The 16,668-nt window shown below is 42.2% G+C and overlaps 2 protein-coding genes across 3 annotated transcripts; one reads left to right on the forward strand and one right to left on the reverse strand.

The window, feature by feature from the left end:
* Nucleotides 1-780: 780 nt before the first annotated feature.
* LOC135530053 (glutathione peroxidase 6-like) lies at nt 781-2,751 on the reverse strand. Its single transcript, XM_064958446.1, has 5 exons — nt 2,656-2,751; nt 2,404-2,497; nt 1,850-1,980; nt 1,245-1,375; nt 781-1,089 (listed from the first exon to the last, which is right to left on the reverse strand). The coding sequence occupies exons 2-5, from the start codon at nt 2,486-2,488 to the stop codon at nt 1,032-1,034; spliced, it is 405 nt and encodes a 134-aa protein (XP_064814518.1). The 5' UTR covers nt 2,489-2,497; nt 2,656-2,751; the 3' UTR covers nt 781-1,031.
* Nucleotides 2,752-3,776: 1,025 nt separating this feature from the next.
* Nucleotides 3,777-8,739, forward strand: LOC135530052 (F-box/LRR-repeat protein 15). 2 transcript variants are annotated; one of them, XM_064958444.1, is made up of 6 exons: nt 3,777-3,941; nt 4,210-4,388; nt 4,511-5,013; nt 6,960-7,107; nt 7,257-7,341; nt 8,235-8,739. In XM_064958444.1, the coding sequence occupies exons 1-5, from the start codon at nt 3,920-3,922 to the stop codon at nt 7,296-7,298; spliced, it is 894 nt and encodes a 297-aa protein (XP_064814516.1). In that variant the 5' UTR covers nt 3,777-3,919; the 3' UTR covers nt 7,299-7,341; nt 8,235-8,739. The 2 variants fall into 2 exon arrangements, with proteins under 2 accessions (XP_064814516.1, XP_064814517.1); XM_064958445.1 differs by having other exon boundaries at nt 3,779-3,941; nt 4,229-4,388.
* The last annotated feature ends 7,929 nt before the right edge of the window (nt 8,740-16,668 follow it).

Here is a 16,668-nt window from a genome sequence, read left to right on the forward strand (position 1 = left end):
GTACCTTGTCAGCTCGGGGATTTGAACTTGCAACCTTGCAGTTACTAGTCCAATGCTCTAACCACTAGGCTACCCTGGCACCTCATCTGACCAGAAGAGACACACAAAAATATCACGTCCACTACTAGTTTCTTTAATCCTTTCTCACCCACCCTGAAAATACAAATGGATCCGCAAGCGTCCACTTTCTCCAAAAATGTCACTCCTACTGGATCAGATTGTACTTTATTCAAACTCGGCGGTCCTCCCCATACTGCATCCTCACTCTCAGGTTCCATCTCTGAGCTACTGGAGGACGTGTCCCTGTTTTCACACATGATGCCAAGCTCCCTCACCACACCACCTGCCACCGCAGTTAATTCCACCTCACTTTCAATTTCCTTCTGTAGCTTTTCCAAAGGTTCTGTGATATCCTCCATTCCATATTCACTCAAAACATATTCCACTTTTCTTCCTTGTCTACCATCATTACCACCTTAAAAAAAGAGGGTATTTTTTTTACAGAATAGCAGTCTCTTTGATCGGAAAAATGTCAAAAGTATAGAAATGTCAAACATAAAACAATCCAAGTAGTGAATTGTATTTGATTCTCAAACATCCACAGTGCTCAGTTAAATTGTGTATATTGTATATCTTTACACACAAGTAGACTTGAGTTTCTATGCAGCTGGAGACTTGGGTTTCTCCTACTGTAGTCTACACATGTTGTTTTAACAATGTTAAACAATTACATGGACAACACATTTTAAGATTTCAGCCAAAATATTTATTGACTTCCTCTGTTTTGCAACAATAACAAAAGGGAGCAGTTAGTTATATTGAGACCATAGTGATATGCCTCCTGGTCACCAACAGGGGCTGGAGGGATCTAATATTCTGAGTGAATGCACTGAAACTCAGAGTCCTTCTCCCTTCTCCATCAGATCCAGCTCAGCTGCATTTAGTCTGCATTTACTGAGGGATCGTCATCCTGCCTCCGCTGATGAAGGACCCACTTTCTTGACAGCCATAAAGGGAACAGATGACTCCATTTATAGTAGGCCTGCAATGTCTTTTTCCACTTTCTCAGTAGGGCCATGAAGTTCATAACTGGGGAAAAGGAGAGGCCATTATAGAATAGGACATTAAGTATTTTCAAGTCTTATTTGTTAATTAATTAATAAATGAATGAATGAATGCATGAATGATTGATACATTTTATATATTTACTGTCAAATCATTTTTCATTCATGTGTTTAACTTACCGCCTGAAAGGCGTCCCATCAGAATCGATTAGAAACTTCTCAAAGTTCCAGCGAATGTCGTTGACTTTGATGGGTGACCAGTAGAACTTCTTTACATCTCCTATGACAGGGTTCACATAGGGCAAAGACTCCTGTTGTACGAGACATTAACAAATGCCGTTAGTGAGGTCTAATGTCCATAAGGTATTCAACTTGCCCCCAGAGTGCAGTACATAATAGTGCATAAGGACATAAATATACTACCTTGAGATAGTGCAAAAGGACATGTCAAATATACTATCTTGAGATAGGCGAAAAGAGGACATGTCACATATACTATCTTGAGATAGGCGAAAAGAGGACATGTCACATATACTATCTTGAGATAGGCGAAAAGAGGACATGTCACATATACTACCTTGAGATAGGTGAAAAGAGGACATGTCACATATACTATCTTGAGATAGGCATATATACTACCTTGAGATAGGCGAAAAGAGGACATGTCAAATATACTATCTTGAGATAGGCGAAAAGAGGACATGTCACATATACTACCTTGAGATAGGTGAAAAGAGGACATGTCAAATATACTACCTTGAGATAAGACATGTCACATATACTACCTTGAGATAGGCGAAAAGAGGTTCTTCATTCAACCCATTGACCTCGATCTTGCCAAACACAGGGAACTTGGGGACAAACCCCCCACCTGGCCTTACATACTTGAGAAGGTTGAGGGTTTCATGATTTACCTCTGAAGGAAGAAACAACAACAAATGCAACAGACCAGTGAGCTTATTAGTTCTGAAACAGAGGCATTTATAGAAAACAGACTGGTCTCATCATTACGCATGACAAACAAGCATACTATTTAACTTGGCAAGTCATTTGAGAACAGATTCTTATTTACAATGACGGCCTACCCCTAACCAGGACGACAATGGGCTAATTGTTCGCCACCCTTTGGGACTCCCAATCACAACTGGTTGTGATAAAGCCTGGAATTGAACCAGGCTTTAGTGAGTCTGTAGTGAGATGCAGTGCTTTAGGCTGCTGCGCCACTCAGAAGCCCACACATGAGTGTTTTGAAACATAGTATTACTCCTAGAGACAAAGTAGGCCTGTGAGTTACAACAGATCAAAAACCTTTATTGTTATTTCAAAAAGACTCTCTTACCAGGTGCCTGGAGACCAAACTGATTGCAGGGGAATCCCAGGACAGTGAAGTTGAGGTCACCAAACATTTCCATGAGTGCATTCATTCTGTGGTACTGTTAGATGACACATACAATTAGAACACCACCTCAACATTCCCCTTGGGCTGACTCTAGAATATCTCTAACACTACAACACAATCAAAAGTTTGGCCTATGCCAGCATTAGGCTTTTAGCCTGTTTAGGCTAGCACCATGAATCCTCGTTAGCCTACCTCCTCTATCGTTGACCCTCAGAAGGTGGCCAGGTTGACAATGAGGAGCACCTTGCCCCTGTAGATACTGAGAGGAACGCTCTGACCATTCAAGGTCTCAGCGCTGAACTCATAGATTGATTTAACGCACGCCATTAGATGTTATACTTCTGCTTTAGCTTGAAGCCTATATCCAGAGCAGAGCAGTCAGCGGTAGGAATTCACTCAGCCACCCGGTTGGTCCTCCTCATTCAGACAACCACAACTATAGGCTCAGCAATTGTTCAGCATGGTTGACTTCATTGTGTCGCTGCATGCTAAGAGATGAATTGACAGGATGGTTATTTGTTCAGCAGTTTGCATGGGTATGCATATCATGTTAGTGACAGTTTGTCATTGGTTATCTCTCATTATTCACTTGACAGGTATGTAAAAAAAAAAAAATCGATGCATATATTGGAAATACTGTAGAACCATAGTAAACTAATATTGGTGCTGTTCCTGGGGTCAGTATAGGACATATGATCTATTTTACAATAAAAATAAAGTACTATATCGTCATATTATTGATTATTTTATACATGGTAGAGAATTAAGTATAATCAACATAACCAAAGCTTAGAATGTAATATTTAATTAATTGAGCCTATTGGTTATTGCTGCGTCAAAGATTGGCCTATACCTTTTGTTTGCCATACATAACACATTGCATTTGTAGAACACTTTTCATTTACTGACATGAATCAAAGCTCTTCACATTGTGAGCAACCATTGGATAATAAAAATAATTCCTTCTGATAAAGAACTGATCAAGTCATTCCTACGATTGTCAATATGACAAAAGAAAAGCAATGCTTTTCCTTGTTTGGAGCGGTTACAGCGAAGATATTATTTCTCTCGTGTAACAGACATTGACCGGTGGTGCGTATCGGTAAAATCCACAGGCGTCGAATGTCACTTGGATCCTAACGCTCGGCCGTATATTTTTTAACCAAAACATCGCACATACTTGTCAAAACCATCAATAACCACTCCAATGTATTATTTTTCTCAGCTTTATTTCTCCCAAAACAAACACATTTACTGAGATTTTGATTCCCTTTTCCTGCGCAGAGAAGTTGACTCTGCATTCTGGAACGTACCCAGTGTACGAACCCGGAAGTTTGGGAATACAGCCAAAAAAGCTGTCGCCGATCCAGAAAGCTTCAACCAAGGCTCACAAGATAGCTAACAAACTGTCGTTGTACATGTAGCGATCTTGCATATTTCTGCGGATTCAAAATGGATGCGGAAACAGAGTGTTGCAAGTATGTATTTTGTAAGCACACATGTATTTTTGTTTTAACGTTACAATAAAAACGTGTCAGCAGAACTAGATAACCGTTAGTTACCTATTCTTACTACTGTAGCTTGCTACGGCAGTTGGAGAATGCATGTCCTGCAGAATCATCACATGCTTTACGCTTGAGCTAGCTAGCTACATATCTAGCCATCAATCTTTGTAAAGCTAGTTCGAACGCGAGGCAGACGTTGATGTGTGACTGTGCTAAATTTGTCCATTAACTTGTTCATCAGTTGAAATGTCTGTTGGCAGATGTCACCTCTTGGATTTGCCCTGGGAGGATGTGTTGGTAACACACATCTTCTGCTACCTGCCGTTACGCCAGCTGGTGCGGCTACAGAGAGTGAGCAAGCAGTTCTATGCCCTCATCCAGGTGTACCTGGCCAACTGTCGCACCTTTGACCTCACACAGGTAGGCCACACATGACCCATTCTATTTATTTTAGGATTTCCTTACAGTTTCTTGTACTTAAATGCTCATACACTATTTAGCCTAATACTCAGTTGAAGATCACACTCCTGTAATGTTCACAGATAGGGCCTAGCCTTCCCAAGGAGGCATTCTGCAACATACTAAGGGACAACAAAGTCCTACAGAACTTGTCCGTCCAGAACTGCTCCGATTGGGTGACAGATACGGAGCTGCTGCCTGTGATTGGTCAGAACCAGCACCTGCTGAGAGTAGACATGAGGGGGTGTGACCGGCTGACCCGTCACTCCTTAGTAGCCGTGTCGTTGAGCTGCACACACCTGCAGTACCTGGGCCTGGCCCACTGTGAATGGGTGGACAGCCTGTCCATCCGCAGCCTGGCTGACCACTGTGGGGGCCTGAGGTCCATCGACCTGACGGCCTGCCGCCAGCTCAAAGACGAGGCCATCTGCTACTTATCCAAGAAGTGTCTGAAGATGAGGTCGCTGTCTGTGGCGGTCAACGCCAACATTACAGACGTGTCTGTGGAGGAAGTGGCCAAGAACTGCAGGGAGCTGGAACAGCTGGACCTGACAGGCTGCCTGAGGGTTAGGAACGACTCCATCAGGTGCTGTTGTTTTGATACACTGACTGTTCAAATCATTGGTATCCTCTCTCTCTGTCTGTGTCTGGGTGTGTTTGTATTTTGCTAATGTAGGTTATCTATATACTAGTCATATACTATTTAGGTTCTAGTCAGGTTAATATACTTAGTCAGGCTCGTATACTAGTCAGGTCTGTATACTAGTCAGGTTAATATACTAGTCAGGTTCATATACTTATTCAGGTTCTAGTCAGGTTCATATACTTAGTCAGGTTCATATACTTAGTCAGGTTCATATACTTAGTCAGGTTCGTATACTTAGTCAGGTTCGTATACTAGTCAGGTTCGTATACTAGTCAGGTCTGTATACTAGTCAGGTCTGTATACTAGTCAGGTTAATATACTAGTCAGGTTCATATACTTATTCAGGTTCTAGTCAGGTTCATATACTTAGTCAGGTTCATATACTTAGTCAGGTTCATATACTTAGTCAGGTTCGTATACTTAGTCAGGTTCGTATACTTAGTCAGGTTCGTATACTTAGTCAGGTTCGTATACTTAGTCAGGTCTGTATACTAGTCAGGTCTGTATACTAGTCAGGTCTGTATACTAGTCAGGTCTGTATACTAGTCAGGTCTGTATACTAGTCAGGTCTGTATACTAGTCAGGTTTTTGTACTAGTCAGGTTTTTGTACTAGTCAGGTTTTTGTACTAGTCAGGTTTTTGTACTAGTCAGGTTTTTGTACTAGTCAGGTTTATATGCTAGTCAGGTTCATATGCTAGTCAGGTTCATATGCTAGTCAGGTTCTAGTCAGGTTCATATGCTAGTCAGGTTCTAGTCAGGTTCATATACTAGTCAGGTTCTAGTCAGGTTCATATTCTAGTCAGGTTCTAGTCAGGTTCATATTCTAGTCAGGTTCTAGTCAGGTTCATATACTAGTCAGGTTCTAGTCAGGTTCATATACTAGTCAGGTTCTAGTCAGGTTCATATACTAGTCAGGTTCTAGTCAGGTTCATATACTAGTCAGGTTCTAGTCAGGTTCATATACTAGTCAGGTTCTAGTCAGGTTCATATACTAGTCAGGTTCTAGTCAGGTTCATATACTAGTCAGGTTCATGTACTAGCCAGGTTCATGTACTAGCCAGGTTCATATGCTAGTTTGGTTCACATGCCAGTCTGGTTCAGGTTCTAGTCAGGATCCTATACTAGTCAGGTTCTAATCAGGTTCATATACTAGTCAAGTTGATATACTAGTCAGGTTCATATACTAGTCAGGTTGTAATCAGGTTCATATACTAGTCTAGGCTTTATACTGGGGAAGAGAAAGACATGTTTCATCCATCTCCAGCCAGTTGGGCGTGGCCACTGAGTGAGCATAAAATGACTTATGAAAACAATTCTCTCATTTAGAAAGATAAAATTAAATTTCATATTTTCACAAATAGTTTCATATTTAAACATTTCAATTGCATAACAATTTCATGTGAATCTGATAACTAGAATGTGTAGACTTTCCAAGATACAATTTATGTCGTCCTGTCATCAGTAGTAATGTCCCAGACGACAACTGATCTGACATCATATTCTTTAAGTAACAACGGACACTTTCAGCTGGTTGGATTACAGAAATATTGTCCCATTCCCCAACCTTTTGATGTTACCATACTATCTCTATGTTAAAAAAATGCTTTCCAAGAGTCCATTCTGTAGAGTAGCGAGAGAAAAGGTATTTATGGGGAGGAGGGGAGGTGGGTCATAAACCTCACCCAACAGGGTAATGTCATGACATATTTTTTAGATCTGCAATGGCACACCTGTAAGAACCCTCTTCGTGCTGTGTCCAGGACGGTTGCAGAGTATATCCTGCTCCAGCTTGCTTTGGATGAAGGGGAGACTGGCACTCCTACTTTGATATTCACTGGTAAACCTGTCCTTACACCTTTTGGTCCTGCTGTGTATGTGCGTGCAGGACTGTTGCAGAGTACTGCCCCAAGCTGCAGTCTCTGAAGGTGAACCACTGTCACAACGTGACTGAGTCCAGTCTGGACCCCCTGCGGAAGAGGAATGTTGAGATTGACGTGGAGCCACCACTACAGAGGGCTCTTGTGCTGCTGCAGGTATGAGGGCGAAGGACACACTGTTTCACTGAGGCATTGATGAAAGCAATTGTACTGTAAGGACCATACAAAATTTCCATCTGAAAGGATATGAAGTATCATCTATAATGTATTGTTGTTGTCTGTCTATTTCCCTGGTGATACTGCAGGATGTGGTGGGGTTCGCTCCCTTCATCAACCTCCAGATCTAGGCTAAAGGACATCTGTATTATTCATCCAACCAATTGGAAACAGGTAGGCTAGCTAGGCTAAGGCACATCTGTATTACTCATCCTTCCAACCAACTAGAAACAGGTAGGCTAGCTAGGCTAGGATACATCTGTATTACTCATCCAACCAACTGAAAACAGGTAGGCTAGCTAGGATACATCTGTATTACTCATCCTTCCAACCAACTAGAAACAGGTAGGCTAGCTAGGCTAGGATACATCTGTATTACTCATCCAACCAACTGAAAACAGGTAGGCTAGCTAGGCTAGGATACATCTGTATTACTCATCCTTCCAACCAACTAGAAACTGTTAGGCATCTGTAGCTAACCAACTGGCTAGGATACATCTGTATTACTCATCCAACCAACTGAAAACAGGTAGGCTAGCTAGGCTAGGATACATCTGTATTACTCATCCAACCAACTGAAAACAGGTAGGCTAGCTAGGCTAGAATACATCTGTATTACTCATCCAACCAACTGGAAACAGGTAGGCTAGCTAGGCTAAAGCACATCTGTATTACTCATCCTTCCAACCAACTAGAAACAGGTAGGCTAGCTAGGCTAAATCACATCTGTATTACTCACCCAACCAATTGGAAACAGGTAGGCTAGCTAACGCTTCTCAGAATCAGCTAAATATTTGAACCTTGTTGCTCTAAATACCTGTTTAGGTGTGTTCCTATGAATTCATGCAGTATAAATGCTATGTAACTACAAATCTCCTGAAGTGTGCACTTGTTCACTACTCCCCATATGTAAAGTATTGGATAGGTGTAGGTACGGGCTAGACAGTTTCCACAATATTTATTTGACCAGTAAAAGCAGTGCATACTGAGGGACAAAGGACAGAATATTGGACTCTACTTTAATGTTCTGCATTCTATGTAACCAGAGGTATTGTTTTTGTTTGCAGGTTTTCCTCCACTAGGAGAATGACCTGTTTCAATTGAAACATACCCTGTGTATGCTGGGACATCCATTAAGCAATTCAAGGACAAACAAAAACGGATGTATATGGGAAATATATTGTGAAACTTGTCTCTTTATTTATTACAGTGATGTTGCAGATTATAGTCATGCACTTAGAAAAGGACTGAAGGGAGCCGTGCACTTTTCAGTACCACTGTCATGAGTCCAAAAGATTCCTGCAGTATTTATTCTTTATCTCATCACACACTAACAAACAACTTTCGATGGTCTTGTGATCTATAGCTTTTAAAAAAGGGACTATTCCAACCAAAGGAGAAGCCGTAACTATAAGAGCATATTGTTGAGTTTTTGTGTGTTTATTGACATGTTACTCTGCTAAATGAATACTGCATACACCTCTAAATGTTTCATTCAGATTAGCTTGGTAAACTTTTATAAATTAGGTCGGTAAATGTTTTATATTCGGTAAATAAACGTTTTATATTGTGTGTTTGCATTGAGTTTACATTGACTGAAACTATTCTCTTCTTACAATATTATTTTTAATGGTAGTTGAGCTGATCAGTCTTGGCCCAGCCCACCATTTTGTTAAAATGTCATAAGACTCTGTATACCGTGATCTTGAAATCCTCCTTTTGCCTGTTTTACTTCAGGAAATCTGCTTTTCCATTTAAATGTCTGAAAACATGTAGGTCTAGTTCTAAAAACGACATTTAGTTCCCATAAGCTTTCTCATATGGTAGGCTATGAAGAAGGACACATTTCTGTTTGTTTTTCAATAGTCACATATTACAATCTCGTCTCAATCTCCATCAAGAAACATGAGAAGAACATGCCGTGTAAAGTACATCTTAATGTGATTGGCTGATCAACTCACGTTGTATTGTTTCACTGAGGAGTTGCAGTAATTGAAACTAGTTGTATTCAATGTGTAATGAGGACCATCCAATCATGTCTATCTGAGAATATAAAGCACTGTCTATCACCTATGAGCGTTTTATCTTTGTCTTGCTAGTTATCTTACTACGTTCTCTGGGTGGCAGTTGGAAGGAACAGGACTTCTCTTTGTGTAAACAACATTACAACCAGAAGGAATGCTCTCTTCCTGTAACGAACAGATGTACATGTGAACGCCATTGAACTTCAAGTGAAAACATACTTAAATTCAGGCATGGAAGGTCCCACTGTTCTTATAATTATCCCACAATGCTTCACTGCGAATTGAGAAGTGGGGTATTTTTACTGTCACAGTACTCGGCCTCCTGACTGTTAATGCAACAGGCTAGGAGCCACACAGGGTCAGTTTTACAGCCTTACCCTTGAAACAGTTTAGGGGTTAAATGCCTTGCTCAAGGCCACAATGGCAGTAGGGGATGGCACCAACCCTGTGCCTGTTGTCTTTCAGATGCTGTGCTTGATTTAGTTTGCCTGGTGCAATGCAATCAATGGAATAGTCCAAAAAGTGCAAACCCCACTCACCCATCTGGAACTCCCAGACAGGCTCAAACAAACGCTCAAACAACAAGCTGAATGAAATCAACTTGAACTTTTAACACTGTTGGTCCTACTTCAGGAACCCTCACATGCTGACAGCTCTCTGACGCTCTCTGGAGGACCCAGTGTTACACCTAAACAGGGATATTATAACCCTCACATGCTGACAGCTCTCTGACTGAGGACCCAGTGTTACACCTAAACAGGGATATTATAACCCTGCTGACAGCTCTCTGACCCAGTGTTACACCTAAACAGGGATATTATAACCCTCACATGCTGACAGCTCTCTGATGGAGGACCCAGTGTTACACCTAATAGTAATATTATAACCCTCACATGCTGACAGCTCTCTGACGCGCTGGAGGACCCAGTGTTACACCTAAACAGGGATATTACACCTAAACAGGGATATTATAACCCTCACATGCTGACAGCTCTCTGACGAGCTGGAGGACCCAGTGTTACACCTAAACAGGGATAGCTGACAGCTCTCTGATGGAGGACCCAGTGTTACACCTAAACAGGGATAACCCTCACATGCTGACAGCTCTCTGACGCGCTGGAGGACCCAGTGTTACACCTAAACAGGGATATTATAACCCTCACATGCTGACAGCTCTCTGACGCGCTGGAGGACCCAGTGTTACACCTAAACAGGGATATTATAACTGGAGGACCCAGTGTTACACCTAAACAGGGATATTATAACCCTCACATGCTGACAGCTCTCTGACGAGCTGGAGGACCAGTGTTACACCTAAACAGGGATATTATAACCCTCACATGCTGACAGCTCTCTGACAGCTGGAGGACCCAGTGTTACACCTCAGTAATATTATAACCCTCACATGCTGACAGCTCTTCTGACAGCTGGAGGACCCAGTGTTACTCTGACCCAGCTGGATATTATACCCAGTGTTACACTGGAGGACTAAACTAGGGATATTATGCCAGTAAATATCTGAAGGAAAATTCACAAACATACAGAGACGGCCCCTGAGGTAACCAAATACTGTATATGAACAATGTTGTGTATTTTGAAGTGTTTTTGTGGGTTAGCTAAGGCTTAATGCCCGAGGAGGCAGAGTGGCCTATTATGCTTTTGAGAATAGAATGTTGATGTCTGGATGATGTAGAATTGCATCATTTAAAATGTAGTATTTAAAATAAAAAAAAACCTGCAAGACGTCTTGCCAATTAACAAACTATGTCTGAACTGCATCTTCCCAATGCGTAATGTATATAGGTTACATCGTGCCTACGTTGGACAGAGGTTTGTGTGCTATCTGGGATCAGGCATCAAATTAGCACGAAATGACAAGGGGGGGGGGGGACATCATCATTGAAAGCACATATAACATCATACATATTTATTACCTGATGATCTTCCTTGATTTTTTTTTTTTTTTTTTTGTGGTGGGGGCGGCAGGTAGACTAGTGGTTAGAACGTTGGGCCAGTATCTGAAAGGTTGCTGGATTGAATCCCTGAGCTGACAAGAGAGAAAAAAAAAAGGACGTTCTGCCCCTGAACAAGGCAGTTTTTTTATTTAACTAGGCAAGTCAGTTAAGAACAAATTCTTATTTTCAATGACGGTCTAGGAACAGTGGGCAGAACGACAGATTTGTACCTTGTCAGCTCGGGGATATGAACTTGCATCCTTTCGGTTACTAGGCCAACACTCTAACCACTAGGCTACCTAACCACTAGGCTACCCTCCCCCTACACTCTAACCACTACCCTGGCTACCTCTAACCACTAGGCTACCTTGTCCCTACACTCTAACCACTAGGCTACCATTACATTACATTACATTTAAGTCATTTAGCGTCCCTACACTAGGCTAACCAACCACTAGGCTACTCTGCCGTCCCTACACTCTAACCACTAGGCTACCCTGCCGTCCCTACACTCTAACCACTAGGCTACCCTGCCGTCCCTACACTCTAACCACTAGGCTACCCTGCCGTCCCTACACTCTAACCACTAGGCTACCCTGCCGTCCCTACACTCTAACCACTAGGCTACCCTGCCACCCCAGTTAGCCCACTGGTCCTAGGCTGTCATTGTAAATAAGAATTTGTTCTCAACTGACTTGCCTACTAGACTGTGGAGTTTTTCAGGATAAAAAATGAACAGAATGGAGCTTAAAGCGCAGCCAAAGTCATAGGGGACAACCTGGTTCAGTCTGCTTTCCACCAGACACTGGGAGATGACTTCACCTTTCAGCTGGACAATACCCTAACACACAACTATACACTGGAGTTGTATACCAAGACGACATTGAATGTTCCTGAGGGGCCTAGTTACAGTTTGACTTGAAATCGGTTTGAAAATATATGGCAAGACTTGAGTGTCTGTCTAGCATTGATCAACAACCAACTTGACAGACACTTGAAGAATTTTGAAAAAGAATAATGGGCAAATATCGTCCAATCCAAAGCTCTTAAGACTTACCCAGAAACACCCACAGCTGTAATCGCTGCCAAAGGTGAATCTAACATGTTTTTTCTATGTCAAGTATGTGACAGATCTGAAGTATGATGCAGCTTTTATACCTGGCCCTGAGCGTGTTCTCTTCCAAGATCAGCCAATAATATGAGTTCCCTTCACTGTAAGCCAAACATGGGACCAGTCACCATACCCTCACGCAGTCTCTTTCACACACACACACTGGAAATACTTTATCTGAAGCCACAAACCAGGATTCAAACATTTCAAATGTCTTGAATTGAAAAAAAAGCACCTTCACACAGCTCGGCTGCTCCCATAACGGAAGAAACAGAGCAGTACCTCGCCAGTTACTTTGCTTTAGTCCTTACACATGTAACAGTATAACTTTAGACCGTCCCCTCGCCCATACCCGGGCACGAACCAGGGACCCTCTGCACACATCAACAACAGTCACCCACGAAGCATCGTTAGAGCCCATCGCTCCACAAAGCTAGCGGCCCTTTGTAGCCGCAGCCCCCTTACTTTTTGCTTTTGCGATTACAGCTGTACCCTTGCAGACTGAAATGTTTTCCCATTCCTCCTTGCAAAACAGCTCGAGCTCAGTGAGGTTGGATGGAGAGCATTTGTGAACAGCAGTTTTCAGTTCTTTCCACAGATTCTCGATTGGATTCAGGTCTGGACTTGGCCATTCTAACACCTGGATATGTTTATTTTTGATCCATTCCATTGTAGATTTTGCTTTATGTTTTGGATCATTGTCTTGTTGGAAGACAAATCTCCGTCCCAGTCTCAGGTCTTTTGCAGACTCCATCAGGTTTTCTTCCAGAATGGTCCTGTATTTGGCTCCATCCATCTTCCCATCAATTTTAACCATCTTCCCTGTCCCTGCTGAAGAAAAGCAGGCCCAAACCATGATGCTGCCACCACCATGTTTGACAGTGGAGATGGTGTGTTCAGGGTGATGAGCTGTGTTGCTTTTATGCCAAACATAACGTTTTGCATTGTTGCCAAAAAGTTCAATTTTGGTTTCATCTGACCAGAGCACCTTCTTCCACATGTTTGGTGTGTCTCCCAGTTGGCTTGTGGCAAACTTTAAACATCACTTTTTATGGATATCTTTAAGAAATGGCTTTCTTCTTGCCACTCTTCCATAAAGGCCAGATTTGTGCAATATACGACTGATTGTTGTCCTATGGAAAGAGTCTCCCACCTCAGCTTTAGATATCTGCAGTTCATCCAGAGTGATCATGGGCCTCTTGGCTGCATCTCTGATCAGTCTTCTCCTTGTATGAGCTGAAAGTTTAGAGGGACGGCTAGGTTTTGGTAGATTTGCAGTGGTCTGATACTCCTTCCATTTCAATATTAGCGCTTGCACAGTACTCCTTGGGATGTTTAAAGCTTGGGAAATCTTTTTGTATCCAAATCCGGCTTTAAACTTCTTCACAACAGTATCTCGGACCTGCCTGGTGTGTTCCTTGTTCTTCATGATGCTCTCTGCGCTTTTAAGGGACCTCTGAGACTATCACGGTGCAGGTGCATTTATACGGAGACTTGATTACACACAGGTGGATTGTATTTATCATCATTAGTCATTTAGGTCAACATTGGATCATTCAGAGATCCTCACTGAACTTCTGGAGAGAGTTTGCTGCACTGAAAGTAAAGGGGCTGAATAATTTTCCTAGCCCAATTTTTCAGTTTTTGATTTGTTAAAAAAGTTTGAAATATCCAATAAATGTCGTTCCACTTCATGATTGTGTCCCACTTGTTGTTGATTCTTCACAAAAAAATACAGTTTTATATCTTTATGTTTGAAGCCTGAAATGTGGCAAAAGGTCGCAAAGTTCAAGGGGGCAGAAAACTTTCGCAAGGCACTGTATATATATATATTTTTAAATATAACAGTTTCATCAGGTTGTCTGGACCAGAACAAACTGCAGGTCTGGTACAACAGTTACATCAGGTGGTCTGGACCAGAACACACTGCAGGTCTGGTACAACAGTTACATCAGGTGGTCTGGTACCAGTTACACAGACCACCAGAACACACTGCAGGTCTGGTACAACAGTTACATCAGGTGATCTGGACCAGAACACACTGCAGGTCTGGTACAACAGTTACACAGGTTGTCTGGACCAGAACACACTGCAGGTCTGGTACAACAGTTACACAGGTACATCAGGTCTGGACCAGAACACACTGCAGGTCTGGTACAACAGTTACATCAGGTGGTCTGGACCAGAACACACTGCAGGTCTGGTACAACAGTTACATCAGGTTGTTTACTTCTGGACCAGAACACACTCTCTGGTTTACACAGTCATGACTTACAACAGTTACATCAGGTGGTCTGGACCAGAACACACTGCAGGTCTGGTACAACAGTTACATCAGGGCGGTGCACACTGCAGGTCTGGTACAACAGTTACATCAGACCAGAACACACTGCACTGGTACAACAGGTCTTCTAGGTCCATCATTGATCCATTTTTTACATTTTCCATTGGTTTTGTCTGGATGTCTTCCCACACTGGAACTGTTTTTACAATCCCATTCATTACAACAGTGTTGTTCTTCTCCACATCTCTTTTTGTCATTTAACCCTCTCCTTGTTTCGGTGCCGGCGTCATGGTCTTTAGCCATCATTGATCCATTTTTCATTTTCCATTGGTTTTGTCATGTCTTCCCACACACCTGTTTTCAATCCCATTCATTACCTGTTGTGTATTTAACCCTCTGTTTCTCATGTCTTTGTCAGAGATTGTTTTATTGTCAGTGTAGGTTGTGCGCGTCGGGTCCTCGTACCCATGTTTGTTTATGTATGTACCTTTTAGTGTCATGGAGCATGTTACGTGGACTTTATTAAAAGACTCCATTTTACACTCCATTTGACCCTCCTGCACCTGACTTCCCTGCCACCTATACACCTATGCCTGACACTTTTGGACTTCCGGGATATCTCTTCCCATCCGGTGTCCAGTGTAAAGGTTAATTGCAGGCTGTGTTTTGGTGATAGTCTGCATACTATATGTCCCAGCTATTGCCATGTTTTGTTCTTCACCATCAAGGTCAAGGGTGTTGTGTCTGTCTCAAATTAAACGTCCCCTCAAACAGATCTTTACTCATCCACTGTCAGTGGAATTGTGTATATTTTCTGCCACAGACAGTACCCAACCCTCTGAAACACTGTTCACGTAACAGGCAATTAAGCTATATTTCATCTGAAAATGTTTAATGAAAACATAAATACATTTGCCCAATAAGCACTTATTGTCTTTAAAATACATTGTTACAGTTGTTGTTTAGCTAAAATGGTTCTATATAGATTTTTTTAGGGGTCTCCTATATTAAGAATGCAATAAAAACCTTTTTAGTTGTATCCAGATAGAGTGAGTGACATTGTGTGCATTGAGTGTTGTCTTATTTAATGACCTGGAGCGTAGATAGAAGGGTTTCTGAAGAATCAATTTACATCATGTTTTTGTACCAAGATTAGCCAAAATCATTTGTTCTTAAGGAACTTCTTAGGGGGGTTGGGGGGTGTGGAAATGACCTGGACAGGTAGGATGTCAGATGTAACAGCAGAGAAGCAACTCAGTCTCTGGACCTCCTAGCAGACTGCTTCTACCAACTCCACAATCTCCAGGTTAGTTGAACCTTATTATTATTGTTGTCCGAGGAGGAAGGGTTTTCTAGACCATGTGTGTCTGCTTCTGCTTTGCTTGTTCTTTGGAGTCTGGAACGACCGGGTTACTGTACAATGACTGTGACAACTGCTGATGTAAAAAAATGATTTAGAAATTAATTTGATTGATTGGTTGGTTAATTGATTGACTTATTGTCCAACCTGGATGGGGGTGTGTTTGTGTAGGAAAGGATGAGGTGCCAGGGTGTGTTAGTGCTGGTCACTCTGCTGGGTTTCCTGTCGGCAAACCAGCTCAACCAGGTTAAGGCTAAGGAAGGTATGTCAAGTGCGTGTGTGTGTGTTATCAGTGTGTGTCCTGACATTTTTCCTCCTCTAGAATCTCCTGACAAGTCTCTAGAATCTCCTGACAAGCCTCTAGAATCTCCTGACAAGTCTCTAGAATCTCCTGACAAGTCTCTAGAATCTCCTGACAAGCCTCTAGAATCTCCTGACAAGTCTCTAGAATCTCCTAACAAGCCTCTAGAATCTCCTGACAAGTCTCTAGAATCTCCTGACAAGCCACTAGAATCTCCTGACAAGTCACTAGAATGTCCTGACAAGCCTCTAGAATGTCCTGACAAGAATCTCCTGACAAGCCTCTAGAATCTCCTGACAAGTCTAGAATGTCCTGACAAGTCACTAGAATCTCCTGACAAGCCTCTAGAATCTCCTGACAAGCCACTAGAATCTCCTGACAAGTCACTAGAATCTCCTGACAAGCCTCTAGAATCTCCTGACAAGCCTCTAGAATCTCCTGACAAGTCTCTAGAATCTCCTGACAA

The sequence above is a fragment of the Oncorhynchus masou genome, unplaced genomic scaffold, assembly GCF_036934945.1.
Source record: "Oncorhynchus masou masou isolate Uvic2021 unplaced genomic scaffold, UVic_Omas_1.1 unplaced_scaffold_1243, whole genome shotgun sequence".
Taxonomy (NCBI): Eukaryota; Metazoa; Chordata; class Actinopteri; order Salmoniformes; family Salmonidae; genus Oncorhynchus; species Oncorhynchus masou.